The sequence below is a fragment of the Bos grunniens genome, chromosome 27, assembly GCF_055505025.1.
Source record: "Bos grunniens cultivar Pamir isolate PY7600 chromosome 27, Bosgru_T2T1.0, whole genome shotgun sequence".
Classification (NCBI taxonomy): domain Eukaryota; kingdom Metazoa; phylum Chordata; class Mammalia; order Artiodactyla; family Bovidae; genus Bos; species Bos grunniens.
Window position 1 is genome coordinate 1321343 of NC_141191.1, and position 19938 is coordinate 1341280.

A 19938-nucleotide genomic window follows, 5' to 3' on the forward strand; every position below is an offset into this window, starting at 1 on the left:
ATTGCTCACTCTCTAAGTCATGTCCTACTCTTTGAGACCCCATGACTGCATACAGCATGCCAGGCTTCCCTGTCCTTCCCTATTTCGTGAAGTTTGCTGAGATTCATGTCCACTGAGTCAGTGATGCTATCTAACCATCTCATCCTCTGCCACCCTCTTTACCTCCTGCCCTCAGTCTTTCCCAGTATCAGGTTCTTTTCCAATGAGTTGGCTCTTCGCATCAGGTGGCAAGTATTGGAGCTTTCTTGCATTACTTAGGACGTTTAGTACAATGTTCAATAGAAGTAATGATTATGTTTTTTTCTTTCTTTCCTTTTAATATAGTGAACTACATTGATTTGGGGATGTTAAACTGATCTTACCTTCCCGTAATAAACTTTATTGGTCATTATTTTTTATTAGAATTTATTGTCAGTATTTACTTACAAGTATTTGTTATTTTATCATTAAAAAAAGGGTTACCCTTTTATATATTACTAGTTATGATTTTAAATTATTTTTATTTATGATTATTTTTTGGTATTTATGTCCAGGAGAGGTGAGTTTTTTCCTTGTAATGTCTTTGTCAGATCTTGGTGTTAATTTTATGCTAGCTTTACAAAATACATTGAGAAATACTTCCTCTATTCTGTAACAGTTTGTGCAAGTTTGCTGTTATCTAATTAATCAGATGTTTGATTTCCTTATGTGTCAGTTTTGTTTCAAGGAACCTGTCTATTTCAACTAGCTTTTTGAAAGTTATTGACATAGATTTTTTTTTATAGTATTGTCTTATTTCTTCCATTATGTAGAGAATCTGTGGTGAGTCTCATTCCTAATATTCATTATTTGTCCCTACTCTTTTTGTTTTTTTCCTTTAATTGTTCATGTTGGAGGGCTATCAATTTTGTTAAACTTTTCAGAGAAGCACTGTTTGGCTTTATAAGGCACTAATATGTAATTTCATTCTCATATCATTAATGTCTGCTCTTGTCTTTATTATTACCATCTCTGTACTTTCTCTGGATTCAATATGCTTTTCTTTTTCCAACTTTTTGAAATGGATGGTTAGATCAGTTATTTTTCATCCAATTTTTCCATAACATACAATTTTAACTCTATAAATTTCTCTCAAAGCATGCCTTAAATTTCATTCCACAAAGCTTAATATGAAATCTTTTCCTTCATCATTCAGTTAAATTGTATTATAATTTTCATAGTGATATATTATTTGACTTATAGTATATTTACAAGTGTAGTGTCCAAGTATGTCAGAATTTTCAAGAAATCACATCATTTTATACCTTAATTCTACTGTAGTCAGAGAACATTATATCATTTCAATGTTTTGAAATTTGTGAAAACAATTTCTGGTAAATTTTGGAAGAGTATGATATGTAGTCTTCTGTTGTTGGGCACAGTGTTCTACATATATTAATTAGGTCATGTTTATTAATGGTTTTATTCAAAATTATAGCCTTACTGAATTTTATCTCCTTATTCTGTTACCACATGACACCTGATAAAACTACCACTATGACTGTGGAGGTCTGTCCACTTGTGAATTATGTATTTTGAAGCTTGGTGTTTAGGTACACTAACTTTTAGAATCATTCGCTCTTGTAGTGACTTGACCTTTTTGTCATTGTGAAACTCTTTCTTGAAGATATCTCTCCACTGTCTCCTGGCTTCCATTTATTCTGTTGAGACATCAGCTGTCAGACTTATTTTTGTCCCTTAGAAGGTAATGTGTCTTATTTGTCTGTTTTCAACCATTTTCTCTTGGTTTTTCATCAATTTAACTATGATGTAATTAGTGACTTTCTTCTGCTTGAGCTTCATGGTACTTCGTGAATCTAAAAAAACTCTTAACTTCTTAAATTCCTTAGAAGTCTTTTCTGCCTCTGTAACCTCATCCCATCCCTTTAACTCTCCCTTCTTCCACACACATCTCCTGTCTGGAATTTTTCATTTGATAATTTTACACCTTTTTTTCTGTTTTATAAGTAAGTACAACACACTGTTCTTTTTCAGTCAATTCTTTTTTTTAAATTTAATTTTATTTTTTAACTCTACAATATTGTATTGGTTTTGCCATATATCAACATGAATCTACCACAAGTATACACGTGTTCCCCATCCTGAACCCTCCTCCCTCCTCCCTCCCTGTACCATCCCTCTGGGTCATCCGAGTGCACCAGCCCCAAGCATCCAGTATTGTGCATCGAACCTGGACTGGAGACTCATTTCATATATGATATTATATATGTTTCAATGCCATTCTCCCAAATCATCCCACCCTCCCCCTCTCCCACAGAGTCCAAAAGACTGTTCTATACATCAGTGTCTCTTTTGCTGTCTCGTATACAGGGTTACTGTTACCATGTTTCTAAATTCCATATATATGCGTTAGTATACTGTATTGGTGTTTTTCTTTCTTTCAGTCAATTCTTATTTATATTTACTAATAAGTTTTACTGATCATTTCATCATTACTGCTTCCTGCATCTCATTACTTTCTCATGCATTTATATTAGTTCTTTTTTCAGTATAACCTTAAGTAGTTTATTTTTCTAGTCTTTGGTCAAGTTTCTGTCATTTTGTCTCTGAGAAAAACTTCATTTCACTGATTACTGACTGTTAATTTGATCTTAGATTGTTTATAAGTTGACAACTGATCATTGATTGGTAGTGAATAATTTGGTTGTAGAATTCTAGATTAAAAACTATTGGCCCTTATCATGTTAAAGGTGTTTGTTTTCTTGTATCCATTATTGCCTATGAGAAATATGATGCCATTCTGATTCTCACTCCTTTGTAGGGAATCATCTTTTTTCTGATAACTTTTAGAATTTCTCTTTGTCCTTGTTGTTGCATTTTTTATGTCTGCTCAGAACTTTATGAATATTTTTAGACTGAGCACTCTGTCTTTCCCACATTGCACAGCTCATGGGAACTTAGTTCCCTGACCTGGGATCGAACCTGCACCCCTTGCAGTGGAAGCACAGAGTCTTAATCACTAGACCACCAGGGAAGTCCCTCTGTTCTTTCTCTTTGACTCCATGTAATACTGGCATTTCTGGTTCTGTTGCCCACAAGCTTAATCTTTGTTTTCCCTCTATTTTTCTCTTTGTGTTGCATTCCAGACTTTTCCTCAATTCACTTATTTTTTCAATCAGTAGAGAAGAAAAGAAAGAAGGGAGAGGACTTGCTGAAATAAAATAACCTGAAAGTGCCTTCTCACACTCAGCGGTGCACCTTCTCTCTGTTAACTAGATGCAGAAAGGCTCATGTGCAAACACTGTGGATTTGTGTATGTTTTGAGTTTCTGTAATTGTGTTTTCAGAAGGATCTGCTAAAAGATGCTTAGGGATGTTGTTACTAAAAATGTAAGATTCCTAATTATGTGCCATGTTGTAAGCAGACCCAGATTACATCTCAGTTCCTGTTCTCATAGAAATTAAAATAATATGTATGAGGAAGAAAAAATGTTAAACAAACTAAAAACTCTGAAAAAATTGCTACAGATGAACTTATTTGCAAAGAAGGAATACATGGACGTAGAGAACATACTTGTAGATACCAAGCAGGGAAGAGGAGGTGGGATGAATTGGAAGACTGGGGTTGACACTTGACAGAATGTGGTCCACTGGAGAAGGGAATGGCAAACCACTTCAGTATTCTTGCCTTGAAAACCCCATGAACAGTATGAAAAGGCAAAATGATAGGACACTGAAAGAGAAACTCCCCAGGTCAGTAGGTGCCCAATATGCTACTGGAGATCAGTGGAGAAATAACTCCAGAAAGAATGAAGGGATGGAGCCAAAGCAAAGACAATACCCAGCTGTGGATGTGACTGGTGATAGAAGCAAGGTCCGATGCTGTAAAGAGCAATATTGCATAGGAACCTGGAATGTCAGGTCCATGAATCAAGGCAAATTGGAAGTGGTCAAACAAGAGATGGCAAGAGTGAATGTCAACATTCTAGGAATCAGCGAACTGAAATGGACTGGAATGGGTGAATTTAACTCAGATGACCATTATATCTACTACTGTGGGCAGGAATCCCTCAGAAGAAATGGAGTGGCCATCATGGTCAACAAAAGAGTCCGAAATGCAGTACTTGGATGCAATCTCAAAAATGACAGAATGATCTCTGTTCGTTTCCAAGGCAAACCATTCAATATCACAGTAATGCAAGTCTATGCCCCGACCAGTAACACTGAAGAAGCTGAAGTTGAACGGTTCTATGAAGACCTATAAGACCTTTTAGAACTAACACCCAAAAAAGATGTCTTTTTCATTATAGGGGACTGGAATGCAAAAGTAGGAAGTCAAGAAACACCTGGAGTAACAGGCAAATTTGGCCTTGGAATACGGAATGAAGCAGGGCAAAGACTAGTAGAGTTTTGCCAAGAAAATGCACTGGTCATAACAAACACCCTCTTCCAACAACACAAGAGAAGACTCTATACATGGACATCACCAGATGGTCAACACTGAAATCAGATTGATTATATTCTTTGCAGCCAAAGATGGAGAAGCTCTATACAGTCAGCAAAAACAAGACCAGGAGCTGACTGTGGCTCAGACCATGAACTCCTTATTGCCAAATTCAGACTCAGATTGAAGAAAGTAGGGAAAACCAGTAGACCATTCAGGTATGACCTGAATCAAATCCCTTATGATTATACAGTGGAAGTGAGAAATAGATTGAAGGGCCTAGATCTGATAGATAGAGTGCCTGATGAACTATGGAATGAGGTTCATGACATTGTACAGGAGACAGGGATCAAGACCATCCCCATGGAAAAGAAATGCAAAAAAGCAAAATGGCTGTCTGGGGAGGCCTTACAAATAGCTGTGAAAAGAAGAGAAGTGAAAAGCAAAGGAGAAAAGAAAAGATATAAACATCTAAATGCAGAGTTCCAAAGAATAGCAAGAAGAGATAAGAAAGCCTTCTTCAGCAATCAATGCAAAGAAATAGAGGAAAACAACAGAATGGGAAAGACTAGGGATCTCTTCAAGAAAATCAGAGATACCAAAGGAACATTTCATGCAAAGATGAGCTCGATAAAGGACAGAAATGGTATGGACCTAACAGAAGCAGAAGATATTAAGAAGAGATGGCAAGAATACACAGAAGACCTGTACAAAAAAGATCTTCACGACCCAGATAATCACGATGGTGTGATCACTCACCTAGAGCCAGACATCCTGGAATGTGAAGTCAAGTGGGCCTTAGGAAGCATCTCTATGAACAAAGCTAGTGGAGGTGATGGAATTCCAGTTGAGCTATTCCAAATCCTGAAAGATGATGCTGTGAAAGTGCTGCACTCAATATGCCAGCAAATTTGGAAAACTCAGCAGTGGCCACAGGACTGGAAAAGGTCAGTTTTCATTCCAATCCCAAAGAAAGACAATGACAAAGAATGCTCAAAGTACCGTACAATTGCACTCATCTCACACGCTAGTAAAGTAATGCTCAAAATTCTCCAAGCCAGGCTTCAGCAATATGTGAACCGTGAACTTCCTGATGTTCAAGCTGGTTTTAGAAAAGTCAGAGGAACCAGAGATCAAATTGCCAACATCTGCTGGATCATAGGAAAAGCAAGAGAGTTCCAGAAAAACATCTCTTTCTGCTTTATTGACTATGCCAAAGCCTTTGACTGTGCGGATCACAATAAACTGTGGAAAATTCTGAAAGAGATGGGAATACCAGACCACCTGATCTCCCTCTTGAGAAATTTGTATGCAGGTCAGGAAGCCACAGTTAGAACTGGACATGGAACAACAGACTGGTTCCAAATAGGAAAAGGAGTTCGTCAAGGCTGTATATTGTCACCCTGTTTATTCAACTTATATGCAGAGTACATCATGAGAAACGCTGGACTAGAAGAAACACAAGCTGGAATCAAGATTGCCGGGAGAAATATCAATAAGCTCAGATATGCAGATGACACCACCCTTATGGCAGAAAGTGAAGAGGAACTCAAAAGCCTCTTGATGAAAGTGAAAGTAGAGAGTGAAAAAGTTGGCTTAAAGCTCAATATTCAGAAAACAAAGATCATGGCATCCGGTCCCACCACTTCATGGGAAATAGATGGGGAAACAGTGGAAACAGTGTCAGACTTTATTTTTCTGGGCTCCAATATCACTACAGATGGTGACTGCAGCCATGAAATTAAAAGACACTTACTCCTTGGAGGGAAAGTTATGACCAACCTAGATAGCATATTCAAAAGCAGAGACATTACTTTGCCAACAAAGGTCCATCTAGTCAAGGCTATGGTTTTTCCTGTGGTCATGTATGGATGTGAGAGTTGGACTGTGAAGAAGGCTGAGCGCCGAAGAATTGATGCTTTTGAAGTGTGGTGTTGCAGAAGACTCTTGAGAGTCCCTTGGACTGCAAGGAGATCCAACCAGTCCATTCTGAAGGAGATCAGCCCTGGGATTTCTTTGGAAGGAATGATGCTAAAGCTGAAACTCCAGTACTTTGGCCACCTCATGCGAAGAGTTGACTCATTGGAAAAGACTCTGATGCTGGGAGGGATTGGGGGCAGGAGGAGAAGGGGACGACAGAGATGAGATGGCTGGATGGAATCAGTGACTCGACGGACGTGAGTCTGAGTGAACTCCGGGAGTTGGTGATGGACAGGGAGGCCTGGCATGCTGCGATTCATGGGGTTGCAAAGAGTCAGACATGACTGAGTGACTGATCTGATCTGATGTATAAAATAGATAACTAATAGGAACTTACTATATAGCACAGAGAACTGTACTCAGTTCTCTGTGATGACCTAAATGGGAAAGAATTCCAAAACAGGGGATATATGCATACAAATGGCTGATTTACTTTGCTGTATGGTAGAAACTAACAACATTATAAAGCAACTATATGCCAATAAATTAAAAAAAAAAAAAGTCTGCCTACATTTTTGTGAACTCATTCACAAGCATGGAATTACCTGGAAAAATGACTCCAGGGAGAATGGTTGAAGATCTCCTGAAATCCCGTTTATGACAAATTTAATTGAAATTCTATCACATCTTAACATTCTGGGAATCTTCATGTACGAGAGTGTGTTGTGATAGATGCATTTATCTACCTAGTTGACTTGTATTCAGCTCATGTTGAAAGATGTGGAAGGCACTGTTTCATTGCATGCAGATATGTTATCACAGTTCTCTCTGTCCAGACCAGGTACACTGTGACCAAGGACAGCGTGGTCCAGTTCTTCTTCTACCAGCCGATCGGCCATCAGTGGAGACAAACTGACTTCTTTCCCTACACTGTGACATGTGGAGGAGGTGAGGCACAGGCTTTGTTCCTAAATATTTAGAGCTCAGATTTAAAAATGACACATTTGTGTTTTTGAAGCTGACTTTAAAGTTGGTGTGCTAATTAGAGACGTGTAACCACGCAGCATCTTACTCCACAGCCTGGGACGCAGTGGGGTTAATGAACATGCCTCTGCCTTATTCTTGAAAACAGGTGAAAACTGGATTTAGAGAACACCCCTTCCCCGTTAGAACTGGAAACATGTTTGCATGTGTCTCATGGACCCCAAAATAAGAGCAAAGACATAGGGAGGCTTTCAAATTCTATGTCTTTTAAAATTCTAATCCTAAATAATTCTTTTTGATTCTAATTATCCATGAGAAAAACAACAAATATCTTTTTAGTTTTAATTTATTTTCCAGCTTTCACACACAGCTAAATATGTGTTTTCATTTGGACACTGAAGTTAAAAGAGATGCTTTCCATTCTGGGAGGGACATGTACTCAGCTTAGTTCACTTGGCTCAGTTCTTTGGAGGAGAATAGGTTTTCTCATATCTGAATGCTCAAGGAAAGCCACAATCAGCCCTGCTGGTCGGGATTCCAACCTTCATGGGACTCACCTGGCTGTGAGTCCGTCACCAAAGATGGCATTGTCTGTGAGGACAGAAGGAACATGTTAGTCTCCTTTCGGATGTTCCCCCAACATCCTGCCATTTTCTGTACATTGGCAGAATTTTAGTACATTTGTTCTTAATGTAGGAAAGCAGTCTGTCTTATTTCTTTCTCTTTTAGTTATCTGTGTACTGTGACAAAATTAAGGAGGAAAATTAATTGTCTGTCTCCCCAAATTATAAACACCTGTATGGTCTTTGTCTCCTAGAAATATGTTTCCATTTAGAACAAAGAAATTTTTCTTTGACTCGAGGAGCTATAATTTCATTCTGTTATTATTTTGGGGAAAATACACACACATAAAACCCACAAGGAAAGCATTACCAAAATCTAATTATATTAGTAATCAAATCTACATGATTTATGTAAATGGCATTTCAGAGTTTGGGATAATGAGGAAGGCTAGTAGGCTGGTCTCCAAGTACTTGGGTGGACTTCCCCAGTCTTTTCTGCAGTCATCTGTGTGAGACACGTGAGGTTAGTTCAGGGAAAGTACCCGGACTGGTATTGCCATCTGACGTTGCACACTTTCTGGCAGATATTGGTGCCCAAGTCATATTTTATTGACTCCATTTGGATTTTCGTTCCTGTGGTTTTTGACCTTGCTTTTTATAATGCATACCAGTCTGTCCTTCTACACTCAGCTTACATTTAAGCCACAACTTGTAGGAAGCTCTAGTGTTTTATAAAATCAGATTGCTCTCAGCCATTAAGCCTTTAAATGTATTTTTGGAACTTTATACCAGTTGACTAAGGCTGAGAACTTAATTTTGGACTTTTTTTTCTTTTTTTCTTTTGAAGAGCTCATTCTGGTTTTGAAAAATTACCTTTTTTAAAAACTTAACATGACACTTATGTAGTGACAGGAAACTTGGAATCAGATCTTTCAGGAAATAGAAGCATCATTTTGTGAGTTGTTTTTTGAATTTACAGCCCTCATCCATATGGAATGTTCACTTTCCTTAGAGACTGTAAAAACTGATTGAATAGAATCAGGAATAAGTCTTCATTCCTTCTTCTTTGAAGGCTTATGAGGCAGGGGGAGATGTAGATGGGAGGGCTTTGTTCCCCTGTATAGAAAATTCTATTTCCCCTGTTAGAAAGTTCACTGTTGTCAGAGGTAACCTAGGTACTCCAGGGCAGGAAATGAGGAAAGCAATGGAATGTTATACAGAAGAATGAAACAACAGCTCAGTACAAGGGTACTTCTCAGAAATGTAACACTGAGTGAGAAAAGTAGAAAACAGAAGTTGATTTAAGACACTATCATTTATTTAGTCAAAGCAGATAGACATGAAACAACATTACAAAAGACGAATGTATATTTAACACATTACCAATAAATAGATGTCTCTGGGGGATTGTAATGGAAGAAGGGGAAATATAAGGAAACAAGAGCCTTGCACAGTGCCGTTTACAACAGTAAAGAGATATGACACTGACTATCTATCCTGTACATGAGCTCCAAAAATTTTCAAAGGAGTCTATTATAACTTTCTAATCATAAGTGCTAAAAACAGGGACTTCCCTGGTGGTCCAGTGGTTAGGACTTTGCCTTCCAATGCAGGAGTTGCAGGTTTGATCCCTGGTTGGGGAACTAAGATTCCACATGCCTTGTGGCCAAAAAGAAAAAGAAAAAAAAAAAAAAAAGCCAAAACATAAAACAGAAACATTACTGTAGAAAATTCAATAGACTTTAAAAATAAAATGGTCCATATCAAAACAAAAATCTTAAAAAAGTAAGTGCTAAGTATAACACAAATCAGTTATAATGCAAGTTATAATGCAAGTAGTCATTCTCAATCTTGGTCACACATTTCAGTCATCTTAGAAGAACCTGAGAGTCTTTTTTAAAAAATCTTTTTTTTTTTTTTTTTGCTGGTCAGTTCAGTTCAGTTCAATCACTCAGCTGTGTCTGACTCTTTGAGACCCCACGGACTGCAGTGCTCCAGGCCTCCCTGTCCATCACCAACTCCCAGAGTTTACTCAGACTCATGTGCATTGAGTCAGTGATGCGATCCAACCATCTCATCCTCTGTCATCCCCTTCTCCTCCCACCTTCAATCTTTCCCAGCATCAGGGTCTTTTCAAATGAGTCAGTTCTTTGCATCAGGTGGCCAAAGTATTAGAGTTTCAGCTTCAGCATCAGTCCTTCCAATGAGTACTCAGGACTTATTTCCTTTAGGATTGACTGGTTGGATCTCCTTTCTGTCTCCTTTCTGACTCTCAAGAGTCTTCTCCAACACCACAGTTCAAAAGCATCAATTCTTCGGTGCTCAGCTTTCTTTATAGTCCAACTCTCACATCCATACATGGCTACTGGAAAAAATGATAACTTTTACTAGACAGACTTTTGTTGGCAAAGTAATGTATTTGCTTTTTAATATGCTGTCTAGGTTGGTCATAACTTTTCTGCTGCTGCTGTACCATATCACCCAGGCTTTGTTTAAAGATTTACATTTTTAACAAAGCTTTGACACTCATGATCTTATTCACTCCCCACAGTAACTGTAAACCTAAAGGAGTCTGGGAAACTGGAAGCAGCACTCAGTGCAACTGCTAGCTCTCCATAAGGGCTTTTGCTAAAGCGCTTGACACCCTCTTCTGATTAAGCAGTGGGCATCTGCTGCAGGACGATGGAATTATGAAGGAACAGCATTAGTTACATTTGGAGAAGATGGACAAATAAAAATATGGTCAAAGACTGAAATGCTAAGATAGACTTTAGCTCATCAAGGAACACCAGTGTATTCGGTAGCATGGGGCCCTGATTCAGAAAAGGTTCTTTATACAGCAGACAAGCAGCTGATCATTAAACCGCTTCAACCAAATGCTAAAATTTTACAGTGGAAAGCTCACGATGGCATTATTTTAAAAGTAGATCGGAACTCTGTCAATGATTTAATTTTATCTGCTGGCAAAGACTGTAAATATAAGGTATGGGATAGTTACAGCCGTCCTTTCTACAGTTCTCAACCTCATGAGCATCCTATTACCTCAGTAGCCTGGGCTCCAGATGGAGAATTATTTGCCGTTGGATCATTTCATTCTTTATGCTTGTGCGATAAAACTGGGGTAAGACATAGTGGTGACCAATCACAGATGTGCTGTCATAAATGTGATAATGCACAACACACCTAGTTCTCAATCTTTAAAAACATTTTCAGTGATGCATTTGACTGCATCTTTCTGATTTGTCTTCTTAATATATTGGTTCAATCAATTCCAGATTTATGGGATCATTCAAGCTCTTTAAGTTCAATTTGAAGACTGAGTATGTTCTCTACTGTCTTTCTGAAAATACTCATTTTAAGCATATTTGTGAAAGATAGTAAAGTGTTAAAATTTATGCCCAATCAACATAGAGAATTGAGTTTTGAACTTTTTTTTTTTTAACTGTCAGTGTGCTTCATACACGGAGAAGGCAATGACACCCCACTTCAGTACTCTTGCCTGGAAAATCCCATGGAGAGAGGAGCCTGGAAGGCTGCAGTCCATGGGGTCGCTGAGGGTCGGACACGACTGAGCAACTTCACTTTCACTTTTCAGTTTCATGCATTGGAGAAGGAAATGGCAACCCACTCCAGTGTTCTTGCCTGGAGAATCCCAGGGACGGGGGAGCCTGGTGGGCTGCCGTCTATGGGGTCGCACAGAGTCGGACACGACTGAAGTGACTTAGCAGCAGCAGCAGCAGCATCTGCTGCTTCTACCTTCTAGGTAGCCTGGGAATAAAGGAATGGCTGTATTTCTTCAGTTGCAATGAGACCATGGGAACAGATAGGACCCACTCCTCCCACTTTGACCTGTGGAAATGCTGATTTCTTAATTGTAATGCTTCTGATTTCATTGGACCAGGAGGGGACCTGAGTGCTGGTATGTGTTAAAGGCTCCCACATGGTTCTGTTTGTTATACAACCAGGGTTGAGAACCACTGAGTTGAGTTTCTTAAGGAAGAAAGAAAAAAATGTGTGGCAAGCGATAACATTGTCAGTTCAGTTCAGTTGCTCAGTCGTGTCCAACTCTGTGACCCCATGAATCGCAGCACGCCAGGCCTCCCTGTCCATCACCAACTCCCGGAATTCACTCAAACTCATGTCCATCGAGTCGGTGATGCCATCCATCCATCTCATCCTCTGGCGTCCCCTTCTTCTCCTGCGCCCAATCCCTCCCAGCTTCGGAGTCTTTTCCAATGAGTCAACTCTTCTCATGAGGTGGCCAAAGTATTGGAATTTCAGCTTTAGCGTTAGTCCTTCCAAAGAACACCCAGGGCTTATCTCCTTTAGAATGGACTGGTTGGATCTCCTTGCAGTCCAAGGGACTTTCAAGTGTCTTCTCCAACACCACAGTTCAAAAGCATCAATTCTTTGGAGCTCAGCTTTCTTCACAGTTCAACTCTCACATCCATACATGACCACTGGAAAAACCATAGCCTTGACTAGATGGACCTTTGTTGGCAAAGTAGTGTCTCTGCTTTTGAATATGCTATCTAGGTTGGTCATAACTTTCCTTCCAAGGAGTAAGCGTCTTTTAATTTCATGGCTGTAGTCACCATCTGCAGTGATTTTAGAGCCCCCCAAAATAAAGTCTGACACTGTTTCCACTGTTTCCCCATCTATTTCCCATGAAGTGATGGGACCAGATGCCATGATCTTCATTTTCTGAATGTTGAGCTTTAAGCCAACTTTTTCATTCTCCTCTTTAACTTTCATCAAGAGGCTTTTTAGTTCTTTTTCACTTTCATTGCCAAGGAAGTCCCAAATGGATGCACTACTCAGAGACTCCTGTTCTGCCACTTTAGGGTTTCAGCTCAATTCTGCTCAATATGTGGATATCCACTTGAAGAGCGTGGTTCCTGACCGTTACTGCCATTACTACCCTGAAAATGTGAAACCAAAACCCAAACCGAAGGATCCTTGCCCATCAAGGGTTTGTATCACTGCTCTTTGGTACATGTATACAATGGAATATTACTCTGCTATTCTATTCTAATGAGGTGTATGAACCTGGAGCCTGTTATACAGATTGAAGTAAGTCAGAAGGAGAAAGACAGATATCATATATTAACACATATATATGAAATCTAGAAAGATGGTACTGATGAACCTATTTGTGGGGTAACAATGGAGACACCGACATTTGTAGATGCAAGGAGGAAAGGAGAGGGTGGAATGAGTTGAAAGGGTAGGATGAATTGAGAGAGTGACATGAAAACATACATTACCATATGTAAAACAGACAGCTAGTGGGAATTTGCTGTATGACACAGGGAGCCTGTATGACACAGGCTGATTCATGTTGATGGATGGCAGAAACCATCACAATTTTGTAAAGCAATTATTCTCCAATTAAAAATTTTAAAAAAGAAATCAACAGCAGCTGTGACTGATCCATTCTTATCAAGCAACACAGTTCCATTGCGGATGACCTTGAATGTACCCTGGTGGCAGGTACCTGTGAAACCATTTGTAACCGTGGTCAAGAGGCATTAGGCTCATCTGCTCACTCATCTGGTTCGCGCTTGTGGGCTCTGTGTCCATGTGCTGTGACCTTTCACTTTTTGTCATAACCTCTCTGAGCATGTCTTGTGTATACAACATGAAAGGTCTCTTCATTCAAGTACATCTAGTCCACCCGACTCCAGTACTCTTGCCTGGAAAATCCCATGGGTGGAGGAGCCTAGTAGGCTGCAGTCCATGGGGTCGTTAAGAGTCGGACACGACTGAGCGACTTCACTTTAACTTTTCACTTTTCATTTTCATGCATTGGAGAAAGAAATGGCAACCGACTCCAGTATTCTTGCCTGGAGAATCCCAGGGACGGGGGAGCCTGGTGGACTGCCATCTATGGTGTCGCACGGAGTCAGACATGACTGAAGTGACTTAGCAGCAGCAGCAGCAGCAGTCCACCTACCAGCTGTGAATATCAATAATTCACCATTTTAGCTTTTTTAACTGGTTTACCGATGACCACATTTCAACTTTTGAAGTGTTCACCTTAAACTCAGTATAAATAATGCATAGTGCAGGAAGTGCAGAGTTTGACTGCCAGAGGAGAAAAGCTATGCATAAACCATCCTGCTGCATAACTTAGTACCTGGTGACTTGGATTGCCTGGGGAAGTTTCCTGGCTTTGCAACAGGATCCTAAAATAACAGCACACTATCAAGTCCCAGAATCCCCCAGCTCCCTGCCAGCTGGCTGAGACAGTGTGCAAGTGGAAAGGGAAGTGTTCTCAGTGGATTTCATTTCCTATCACAAAGCTGTGCATTTCCTGTAATCTCAGGTGTACACAATCATGAATAGAGATCTTTTCAAAAGACAGATTCTGTTAAACAAAGTGATTTTCTAAAGATCCTGCTAATAAGACAGTGTGTTAATATCATGAATATATTTTATTACAATAATTTAAGAGGATAAAAGGGAATAAATAGGTTTATCTAAATTAAGAGTTGAACATATACTACTTTAATGAGTATATACTACTAGCTTCATTTCCTTCATTTTCATATAGAATTGGGTAAGTTTTATATCAGAGATATTCCTAAAAATTAAGAAGTTGGTAGCATAAGTGTGCAAGTGGAAAGAGAATTTGGGGGGAAATGGTTCAGAACCATCAGTGTCAATATAATTTGAAAGAGCTCTGTCTTTTGTCATATGACATCTGTACTAGTCAAATGAGTAAATGTATTGAGTAATAATTATATTCTCATGATTTCATTTCTAGCGATGGATTTAAAGAGATCATGCCCTATGACCACTTCCAGCCTCTCCCTCAGTGAGTTACGTGTTTCCTTTTCCTTTCTGTAATATGCTCTCAGCAGTTTGCAAGGAGCTTTAGTATCTGTGAAAGGTGAAAGTGCAGTCACTCAGTCATGTCCAACTCTTTGCGACTCCATGGACTGTAGCCTACCAGGCTCCTCAGTATATGGGATTTTCCAGGCAAGAATACTGGAGTGCATTGCTATTTCCTTCTCCAGGGGACCTTCCTGACCCAAGGATGGAACCTGGGTCTCCCACACTGCAAGCAGACTCTTTACTGTCTGAGCCACTAGGGAAGCCCATAGTATCTGTAGCAGTAGTCTTAAATGTATGAGACTAGACCCTTTACAGAGAGCTAAGGGAACAAAAACTTTAATTACATAATAAGATTTTTCTAAGAATTAGATGGAATAGGCTGCCTCAAAGGTGATATTTTCTGTCACTGGAGATGTCATGCATGCATTTATGCCTAGGTATTATAGAGGGGAACTTCCCTGGTGGCTCAGTCAGTAAAGAATCCGCCTGCAATGTGGAAGACCTGGGTTTGATCCCTGAGTTGGGAAGATCCCCTGGAGGAGGGCATGGCAACCCACTCCAGTATTCTTGCCTGGAGAATCTTCATGGACAGAGGAGCCTGACAGGCTACAGTCCATGGGATTGCAAAGAATCAGACATGACTGAGTGACTAAGCACAGTACGTTACAGAGGGAGCTGACACATTGCAGTTGATTAGATATTTACATTCCCTTTTATACCTAGACATGTTAGGATGATTCTTTCTGACTCTGAGTGTGTACGATTCCCTGGTAATATTGTCCACTGGTGTTTTATACTTTAGAATCAGATTGAAGATGCTTTCACACAACAGCCTCTTGTTATAATACACTGGGGCAGGTATGTTACTCCCATCTGACAATAACTTTCAGGACCAAGGAGTTAAGACAACACAGTGTGTGTAGTAGTTAAGATTAAAGTCTTATGGCTGTACTTGTTGCAATCAACTTTGCAAACTTGAAGCAAGCAACAAATGAATAATGTGTTTTCACTTCTTTGCTTTTGAGCTGGGAACACAACCCTTGGACTGCATGTTCAGTGTTCTGTGGAGGCAGGATTCAGAGACGGACCTTTGTGTGTGTGTAGAAGTCCATGCACGGAGAGATACTTCAAGTGTAAGAATGGAAGTGCATGTATGCACCCAAACCCAAGGTGATGCAAACCTGTAATCTGGTCGACTGTCCCAAGTGGATTGCCATGGAGTGGTCTCAGGCAAGATTTGAGAACATGCCACTTTTTAATTCAGTCTCAGACTTTAATGATTATTTGCTTTGTGGCCAATACTATACTGGGAAACATGGCGGATGCAGAAGTTGCATGTGAACATGGTTCCTACTCCTTAAAAGCTGAGAAGACAGTTGAAGGATGATATGAGGGGAAATGTTGGAGGCATCAGAGCAGGTAAGATTGAGAACAATGGTACATCTGAAAGGAACAGGCATTGAAACAGACTTATTTGGAAAGTCTTTGTTACCCTTGTAGTGCTTAACACATGTTTCAGATTCATAGACTTTAACCATGCAGGAGCCTAGAGAAGGCATCACTGTGAGGTATGGCTAAGCCAGGATGGTGGAGTAAAGCAGAAATGACACAGAATGACTGGAGGTGAAAAGGCCCTAATTCATCTGGATTAAAGAGAGAACTCATGTTATTAAGAATTGGAAGATTAAGACAGAGATGCTAAAATTGACACTGGAAGTGTGTTCTTTTTAAAAATATTTATTAATTTATTTGGCTATACCAGATCTTACTTGAGGCATGTGGGATCTTTGATCTTTCCTGTGGTATGTGGGCTCTTTTTAGTTGTGTCATGAGGAATCTTTAGTTGTGGCATATGGGATCTTGTTCCCTGACGAGGGATTGAAACTAGGCCTCCTGCATTGGGAGGGCTGAGTTCCAGCCACTGGACCACCAAGGGAGTCCCTAGAAGTGTATTCTTGATCTGGTAGTTACTGTGAAGCTTCACTGTTTTTGTTGAAGAGAGTAAATGTGTTATATTTGAAGTTAATGAGGTAAGATAGACTGATGCTTGGAAAGCCCAGAGGCAGGCAGCCTATTTGGAAGCCACTGAGATACTGTTGTTCAGTCACTCTGTCGTGTCTGACTCTTTGGGGCCCTGTGCACTGCAGCATCCCAGGCTCCCCTGTCCTTCACTATCTCCCAGTGTTTACTTAGACTCAAGTCCATTGAGTTGGTGATCTATCTAACCATCTTATTCTCTGTCATCCCCTTCTCCTCTTGCCTTCAGTCTTTCCCAGCATCAGGGTCTTTTCCAATGAATCAGTTCTTTTACTCAGGTGGCCAAGAGCTTCAGTTTCAACATAAGTCCTTCCAATGAATATTCAGGGTTGATTTCCTTTAGGATTGACTTGGCTTGATATTCTTGCTGTCCAGGGGACTCTCAAGAGTCTTCTCTAGCACCACTGTTCAAAAGCATCAGTTCTTTGGTGCTCAGCCTAACCTTCACATCCATACATGACTACTAGAAAAACCATTGCTTCGACTAGATGGACATTTGTCAGCAAAGTAATGTTTCTGCTTTCTAATACAATGTCTAGGTTTGTTAAAGCTTTCCTTCCAAGGAGCAAGTATCTTTAATTTCATGGCTGCAGTCACCATCCTTGGTGATTTTGGAGCCCAAGAAAATAAAATTTCTCACTACTCCCACTTTTTCCCCTTCTATTTGCCATGAAGTGATGGGACTGGATGCCATGATCTTAGTTTTTTGAATGTTGAGTTTCAAGCCAACTTCTTCACTTTCCTTTTTCATCCTTGTCAAGAGGCTTTTTAATTCCTCCTCACTTGATGCCATTAGGGTGGTATCATTTGTGTGTCTGAGGTTGTTGATATTTATCCTGGCAATCTTGATTCCAGCTTGTGATTCATCCAGCCCCAGCATTTGAAATGATGTACTCTGCATAGAAGTTAAGGAAGCAGGGTGACAATAGACAACCTTGATGTACTCCTTTCCCAATTTTGAACCAGTCCATTGTTCCATGTCCGGTTCTAACTGTTGCTTTTTGACCTACATACAGGTTTCTTAGGAGGCAGGTCAGGTGGTCTGGTATTCCCATCTCTTTAAGAATTTCTTGAAGATGGGTCTATACTGCAAAAGGCCTTTATATCCTCTGAAACTCTTCTCTGACATTTTAAGAAACATCTATGGTCTTAGGAAAGAATCTCAAAACTTTATGAAGCAGTGATGAAGTCATTATTTTTACAGCAGGAGGCTCTGGGATGGAATTCCACTTGGCCTCTTAGGAACTACTTGACTTTGAGGAAGGTCCTTATTTGGCGGTTGTTGATCGGCTCATCTGTTAAATAGGAATGAAGCTGTTGACCTGCCAGTGTATCAGAACCCTTAGTGAGATCATGTCTGCAGAGCACTGTCTGTTCTGTTGCATGTGCCCAAGGCTTCTTGACTTCTCCCAGGGGTGGATCCAGGATTGGTGGGGCCTGAAGTTTAAACAATATGGAGGTGACTTTAAAAAATTTTTATTTTGTTCAAGTATAGTTGATTTACAATGTTGTGTTAATTTCTGCTGCACAACAAAGTGATCAAGTTATACATATATATACATTCTTTTTCATATTCTTTTCCAGTATGATTTATCACAGGGCATTGAATATCGTTTCCTATGCTATACAGTAGGACCTTATTGTTTATCCATTCTATATGCAACAGTTTACATCTGCTAATCTCAAACTTCCAGTCCATCCCTCCCCTACCAAGGAGGTGGTTTTTTAAGAAAAAAGAATACAAAACACAAATATTGAGTATCTAAATACATGTTTATTTAGAATAATGAAATTGTAAGAAATTACAAGTATTTTAAAGTTGGCAACCCTAATGTGACTCTGGACTTGAGTTAAGAATAATGTATCAGTATTGGTTTATCAGTTGTAACAAAGGTACCACACTAATGCAAGATATTAGTATTGGGGGATACTGTGTGTAAGGGACGGGGCCATATGGGAACTCTTATACTAACTGGTCAGTTTTTCTTTTTTTAATTATTTTATTTTATTTTTATTGCACTATAATCACTGCTCAATTTTTCTGTAAACCTTAAGTAGTCCTAAAAACTAGTCTTGATTTAAGAAAAAACATGCATACATGCATATGTACTTACAACATAATGTACATAAACTGCAAAGATATCCAGGATATTCATGACTTGAGAAAATTCCATTCATAGGCAAAAGTACCTTCTAAATCATAAACAAATTATTCAAGAAAAGAAATGCTGGCAACACAAAATTCACGAAATTTGGAGAAAATAACATAATGTTTTCATTCATTTTAACTGCCTTATTATACCTATAGTATTTTTTCCTACATTTTTGGCTGAATACTCTTAGAAGGCCTTTTCATATGATATTTTTGCAAGATAAGTTTCTATACACAGAATAGAAAGATAATCCTGTGGCATGGTTGAGCAAAATTTGATATCTTTTTAATTAACTGTTTTGAAAGGTTTCTTTTGTCTTCACAGATTGTTTTGGATGATGTGTGAATTTTTAATCAAGTTTGAGAAAAACCTATATTAAGTTTCTTTCATATTTATATAGAAAGATTTTAGGGCATTTCCATATTTCTTGTGCTGTGACCTCATCTGAAATACTTTTCAAAGTGAGAATTGGAAGTAATCTTGCAAGGGAGGGGCCCTGAAGCATAAGAATCATGGGAAATTAGCCTCCACCCCCTTCCTTATGTAATGTTTATGATCTTTTGTGTTTAATATTCATGTAGAATTTCATTGACTTCTCTTTTCATCTCTGAAGTGCACAGTGACTTGTGGCCGAGGGTTACGTTATCGAGTTGTGCTGTGCATCAACCACTGTGAACAGCACGTTGGTGGCTGTAACCCACAACTGAAGTTACACATCAAAGAAGAATGTATCATTTCCATCCCTTTTACAAACCAAAAGGTAAATTTGTGGTGCATTTTAAAGTGAAATCAGGTGGTGCTTTCCAGCTCTCTTACTAATACTGCAGCATTTGCATTTAAACATACCAACTTTCTTACAAAAACTGTTCACTGACAGATTGACCTGTCCACCTAGATAAAGAAGTTAAACCTATGTCATTAATTTATCTTGAAGAGAAACTTAGATCTTGTTGATTCAGTGCCGTAAGTCCCCTGTATATGAATGAGTTCCATTCTGACAACTGGTTCATAAATCCGAT

The 19938-nt window shown here is 39.3% G+C and overlaps 1 protein-coding gene across 11 annotated transcripts in view; it reads left to right on the top strand.

Moving 5' to 3' along the window:
* The window catches only part of LOC147343390 (ADAMTS-like protein 3), a 66722-nt gene that overhangs the window by 36323 nt on the left and 10461 nt on the right, over window positions 1-19938 (top strand). For 4 of the 11 annotated variants that reach the window (XM_086379870.1, XM_086379868.1, XM_086379869.1 and 1 more), the window contains 2 exons: window positions 7179-7290; window positions 12734-13325. In XM_086379870.1, the coding sequence (XP_086235996.1) occupies window positions 7179-7290; window positions 12734-12924 (303 nt within the window). In that variant the 3' untranslated portion in view covers window positions 12925-13325. Of the gene's footprint in view, window positions 1-7178; window positions 7291-12731; window positions 13326-14658; window positions 14710-15354; window positions 16149-19532; window positions 19680-19938 lie in introns of those variants that run through there. The other 7 variants (XR_015156076.1, XR_015156075.1, XR_015156073.1 and 4 more) reach the window with 5 other exon arrangements.